This window comes from Papio anubis, chromosome 1 (assembly GCF_008728515.1).
Source record: "Papio anubis isolate 15944 chromosome 1, Panubis1.0, whole genome shotgun sequence".
NCBI classification, from domain to species: Eukaryota; Metazoa; Chordata; class Mammalia; order Primates; family Cercopithecidae; genus Papio; species Papio anubis.
Window position 1 is genome coordinate 114,233,890 of NC_044976.1, and position 6,427 is coordinate 114,240,316.

At 41.9% G+C, this 6,427-nt stretch overlaps 1 protein-coding gene across 1 annotated transcript; it reads left to right on the forward strand.

The window, feature by feature from the left end:
- Nucleotides 1-1,474: 1,474 nt before the first annotated feature.
- On the forward strand, nucleotides 1,475-2,186 carry LOC108581079 (serine palmitoyltransferase small subunit A). Its single transcript, XM_021934455.2, is given in 2 exon segments — nucleotides 1,475-1,778; nucleotides 1,781-2,186. Coding segments are annotated over 2 exon segments (225 nt in total). The 5' UTR covers nucleotides 1,475-1,624; the 3' UTR covers nucleotides 1,852-2,186.
- Nucleotides 2,187-6,427: the final 4,241 nt, after the last annotated feature.

Below are 6,427 nucleotides of genomic sequence, written 5' to 3' on the forward strand. Positions count from 1 at the left end.
AGCTAAGGCAAGTAGAATTGGAGATACATTCTTTCAGGTTCAATGCTGTTATGGGAATGGCTTTCAGGAAGATACCAACAGCCCACTGTGGAAACTCACCAGGTGTCATAACATAAAGGGGCAGATCTACAGGTTAAATCACAATATGAATACATCCGAGACCCTAGTAGAGGAATTGCAAGGTGTGAAATGGATTGGAACCAGAAGCTGTCTGTGGAAAATTCTTTCCAATCAATTGTAGCAGAGGATTTAGCTTCTACTGACACCTAATTGAAAGGAAGTTCTCTCCTACTGGGAATGCACATGCAGATGCAGTGTACACGGCTATGTTTTTGTGCTATACAATAAAACAATTTTTCATAGATTTACATATAAAGTCAATAGAAATAATTTTGATATCTAAGGCCGGTCGCAGTGGCTCATGCCTGTAATCCCAGCACTTTGGGAGGCCAACGTGGGCAGATCACCTGAGGTCAGAAGTTTGAGAAAAGCCTCAACATGGAGAAACCCCATCTCTACTAAAAACACAAAATAAGCCGGGCGTGGTGGTGCATGCCTGTAATCCCAGCTACTCAGGAGGCTGAGGCAGGAGAATCACTTGAACCGGGGAGGCGGAGGTTGCGGTGAGCCGAGATCGCACCATTGCACTCCAGCCTGGGCAATAAGAGCGAAACTCCATCTCAAAAATAAAAAAAAGAAAAAGAAATAATTCTGATATTTAGAAGTAAACTGTAACAAAAAAACAGTTAGGTGTGGTGGCTCATGCCTGTAATTCTTACACTTTGGGAGGCTGAGGCAGGAGGATTGCTTGAGGCCAGGAGTTTGAGACCAGCCTGGGCAACATAGTGAGATTCTATCTCTACCAAAAATTTCAAAATTAGCCTGGCGCTGTGGTGTGTGCCTGTAGTCTCAGGAGGCTGAGACAGGAGGATCACTTGAGCCTGTGAATTTGAAACTAGAGTGAGCTATGATTTTGCCACTGCTCTCTAGCCGGGGCAACAAAGTGAGACCCTGTCTCTAAAAAATACTTTTTTAAAAAAGTATCATTTCCAGCTGGGCGCAGTGGCTCAGGCCTCTAATCCCAGCACTTTGGGAGGCCGAGGGGAACAGGTCACGAGGTCAGGAGTTCGAGATCAGCCTAACCAATATGGTGAAATCTCCTCTCTACTAAAAATACAAAAATTAGCTGGGTATGGTGCCACACACCTGTAATCCCAGCTACACAGGAGGCCGAGGCAGGAGAATCGCTTGAACCTGGAAGGCAGAGGTTGCAGTGAGCCGAGATCATGCCATTGCACTCCAGCCTAGGCGACAGAGTAAGGCTCTGTCTCCAAAAAAAAAAAAGGATCATTCAAAATTAGTAAATCATTAAAAGGAAGAGATAAATTGCTAATAGAAATAATAGACTTTTATATTATTTAATGATCTAATCAATAAAAAGAATGCGTTATATGAATATATTTTTAAAATATTTAAATTTATAATTAGACAGGAATGTTTATATTGACCAAGATAATATAAAAACCATAATACACCATTAGAAAGAGGACGTTGACCACAAATTAGTTAATAGTGAGTGCCATCAATTCAAAGCATATTTAAGATTAGTCATTGAGAGACTGAAATGCCACCTCATCGCAGGAGGCGCCTGGCAGGGATGGTGCTGGTGTGAGCCTGGAAGTAGATGTACTGGTTCTACTATCAATACCTGCTGGTCACAATGCTCTACGTGCTGCAGCCTGGGGAGTGGACGGTGTTCAATTCCACGCTGGTTTCCATTGGTACTCAGGATACATCTTCATGCCCCAGCACATCATGACGATATTGCACTACTTTGAAATTGTACAATAACCAAGATCAGAAGTTCCCTGGGGAAGACCCACCCTACGAAGTTAGAATGAGACCATCAGATCTGATAAGAAACCCTTCCAGATGTCAACCTAAGCAACCTTATAAAGACTAAAATTCATGAGTAGAACAGGAAAACCACCCTGACTCATGTGTTGTGTTCTTTATTTTTCATTTTAAAAGAAGCTCTTGCATAGTAGTTTTTGTCTATTTCAACGTTGTAGCCATTTGTACTTTGATATCACTATTTTCTTTCTTCTTTTTGAGACGGATTTCATTCTTGTTACCCAGGGTGGAGTGCAATGATGCGATCTCGGCTCACCACAACCTCCGCCTCCCAGGTTCAAGCGATTCTCCTGCCTCAGCCTCCCTAGTAGCTGGGATTACAGTCATGTGCCACCACACCCGGCTAATTTTGTATTTTTAGTAAAGATGGGGTTTCTCCACGTTGGTCAGGCTGGTATCAAACTCCCAACCTCAGGTGATCCTCCCACCTCGGTCTCCCAAAGTGCTGGGATTACAGGCGTGAGCCACCGCGCCTGGGCAATATCACTATTTTCTTAACCTTTGTGACTGTTTCAATATTACCCCCGTGAAAGCTTTTCTTAATGTACCTTTGAGTACATTTTAATTGTCTTCTATTTTTAAAACCCAAAGTCATTAGTTGGGTTTTACTGTTCTTGCTATTGTATGACATATACATCTGCCTGGATGTATTTTTACTCTTGACGAAAGTTTTGTAAGAACAATATAAGATTTAGGATAGGGGCATGGGGAGGGAGGATATTAAGAACTACTTAAAAGAACTACTTGCCGGGCGCGGTGCCTCACACCTGTAATCCTAGCATTTTGGAAGGCCAAGGCGGGTGGATCACGAGGTCAGGAGCTCCAGACCATCCTGGCTAACATGGTGAAACCCTGTCTCTACTAAAAATACAAAAAAAATTAACCGGGCATGGTGATGGGCGCCTGTAGTCCCAGCTACTTGGGAGGCTGAGGCAGGAGAATGGGTGTTAACCTGGAGGTGGAGCCGAGATCACATCACTGCACTCCAGCCTGGGTGACAGAGTGAGACTGTCTCAAAAAAAAAAAAAAAAAAAAAAAAAAAAGGCCGGCGCAGTGGCTAATGCCTGTAATCCCGCACTTTGGGAGGCCGAGGCGGGGGGATCACAAGGTCAGGAGATCGAGACCATCCTGGCTAACACGGTGAAACCTGTACCTACTAAAAAATACAAAGAATTAGCCGGGCATAGTGGCAGGTGCCTGTAGTCCAGCTACTTGGGAAGCTGAGGCAGGAGAATGGCATGAACCCGGGAGGTGGAGCTTGCAGTGAGCCGAGATAGTGCCACTGCACTCCAGCCTGGGCAACAGAGCCAGACTCCCTCTCAAAAAAAAAAAAAAAAAAAAAACCCTACGTATATCAAAAGATATTTTATTAAGAGGTACTTTTCTGTAAGTTTGAACTCATGAGTATAGTTTTAGCTATCTAGAGTCTAACAGCTTTTGCTTTAAAACCATTAAAGTATTTGTGTTTTATTGTTTTGTTTTGTTCTTTTTTGAGACTGGAGTCTTGCTCTGTTGCCCAGGCTGGATCTCGGCTCACTGCAACCTCCACCTCCCAGGTTCAAGTGATTCTCCTGCCTCAGCCTCCCCAGTAGCTGGGATTACAGGCATCCGCAACCACATCTGGCTAATTTTTGTATTTTTAGTAGAGACGGGGTTTCACCATGTTGGTCAGGCTGGTCTCGAACTGCTGACCTCGTGATCTGCCCGCCTCAGCCTCCCAAAGTGCTGGGATTACAGGCGTGAGCCACTGGGCCTGGCCGGGTAATGATTCTTGAGGCAAGAGGTGGTTGAATAGCATTATTATGCAATGTTTATATACCACAGAGTTTTTAAAAGAAGATAAATCTGTTTCCTCTGAGGGCCACTGTTAACAACGTACTTCCTTAAATTTAGTTAAATGATTGTAATGGGTGCTGCACTTGCACATTGCATTAAGTTATGATGAGATGAATTGTTGTTAAAAATTATAGCAAAAAGAAGTGTAAACTTGGCTAAAATCCTTTCATTCTTTGTATTTTTTTTAAAGATTTTTATTCCTTAAATGCAAAATGACTACCTAATTTTTTGATGTAAATTCATTAAATTCAAAGAGAAAAAAAGATTAGTCATTGAACAGTAACAACAAAGAAAACAAATTAGAAATACTCTGAAATCTTAGAGTTCACATATGATAAAAATTTGATGGATTTCCTAAAACTGACTATAATCCCAAGCATTTATGTGATAGTACAAATAATGAGTTATGAAGCTCACAGAAACTTTTCCAAATTCTTAATGAAAAACAAGTCTGATCAACCATGCTACTGGAAAGACTAATCTATTTTTTTTTTTTTTTAATTCTTTTTTTTGAGACGGAGTCTCGCTCTGTCACCCAGGCTGGAGTGCAGTGGCCGGATCTCGGCTCACAGCAAGCTCCGCCTCCCGGGTTCACGCCATTCTCCTGCCTTAGCCTCCCGAGTAGCTGGGACTACAGACGCCCGCCACCTCGCCAGGCTAGTTTTTTGTATTTTTTAGTAGAGACGGGGTTTCACCGTGTTAGCCAGGATGGTCTCCATCTCCTGACCTCGTGATCCGCCCGTCTCGGCCTCCCAAAGTGCTGGGATTATAGGCTTGAGCCACCGCGCCCGGCCTAATCTATCTTTATATGTACCCTCTTGATAGAAAATACTACAAAAATCTTTGTTATATGAAGTCGTGACCCAAGAATATAGAGCCAAAAAAATGAAGGCATAATTCTATAGGGGTGTCAGGGCAATTAAGTACCAAAAATATATATATATATTTTAATTTTGTGATTCTTGTGGCAGTTAAATATTTTTAAAATGTGTAATTGATAGCAATTTCTTTTCTCACTTTAAATCAACACTCACTCAAACCTAATTTTGAATAAATATTCTTGTCTTCTTCTTACTTTAAAAAGCTTCTAAAATTATATAAGCTTCAGACCCCAAAGGAGTAACTTATTAAGAGGAAAACATCCTAGATTTGCTTCCGCTTCTACTTATTCCAATTCTGGATTTATTAAACCATTACTCAGATTTTAAAACACACCACACACAAAGAAAAGTTTCTAAAATAAATGAGCTAACATGGATTTTGTCATATTCTCAATCTTCTTGACAGCCCAGAGATCCTGATACTCTTTGGATTTTGGAAGTGGAATGGTAGATGTGTGTTGAGAATGGAAGGGAAGGGAGTTAAGGATAGGGTTCTAGAAATCAGATGCCCTCTTAGGTTTGAAATGTGGGGGATAAAAAAGAGAGAATCACTGCTTATTTTAGTCTGTTCAGGCAGCCGTAACAAAATACCACAACTGGGTGACTTACAGGTAATAGCAATGTTATTCCTCACATTTCTGGAGTCTGGGAAGTCCAAGATCAAAGTGCTAGCAGATTTGGTGTCTGGTAAAGGCAACTTCCTTGTTCATAAATGGTGCCTTCTTGCTGTGTCCTCACATAGTGGAAGAGGTGAGGGAGCTTTTGGGGGCAGCTCTCATAAGGACGCTGATCATTCACGAGGGCCTGCCTTCACGACCCAATCACCTCCCAAGGGCCCCCAGTTCCTAACAGCATCACATATGGGAGTGAGGATTTCAACATATAAATTTTAGGAGGATACAAACATTCAGATGATAGGCCAGAGCACTGACCTAGGCAATGGCATCTAGAGAAAAGAGAAAAATAATTTACTTTTGACTTGGGGTGTCTTGGGTTTAAATGCCAGTCCCACCACTTAAATCATTTGTGACCCTGAGCCCCGTGGAGCCTTGATTTCTGCACTTGTAAAAATAGGCAGAATATTAAATAACTTCAGAATTTTCATGAAAATTAAATGCTACCTCTGAAGTGAAATGAAGATATTAAGAATTAAATAAATAGGGCTGTTTTAAAGAGTAAATGTGCTCAGTAATTGGTGTTCTGTAAATGTTAGCTTCGTTCTGAAATATATAGAGCAGGATGTCAACTTATGGAAAGAATGTAAATATTTTTTGGTTATAAATACCAATGAATTTTTCTTACAATGCCAATGGTCTCTACATACTATATGGATTATATTTCAGCTTTTTTTTTTTTTTGAGACGGAGTCTTGCTCTGTCGCCCAGGCTGGAGTGCAGTGGCCGGATCTCAGCTCACTGCAAGCTCCGCCTCCCGGGTTCACGCCATTCTCCTGCCTCAGCCTCCCGAGTAGCTGGGACTACAGGCGTCCGCCACATCGCCCGGCTAGTTTTTTGTTATTTTTTAGTAGAGACGGGGTTTCACCATGTTAGCCAGGATGGTCTCAATCTCCTGACCTCGTGATCCACCCGTCTCGGCCTCCCAAAGTGCTGGGATTACAGGCTTGAGCCACCGCGCCCGGCCTATTTCAGTTTTTTGCCTTATCCTAAAGCTAATAACAAATAGGGCAATGATGTATATGGGCAATTTACAAAAGAAGAAACAAGAATATCTGGTAACGTAGCAAGAATTTTTTAACATCTTCTTGGTCATCAAACACAATATAAACAATCAGATAC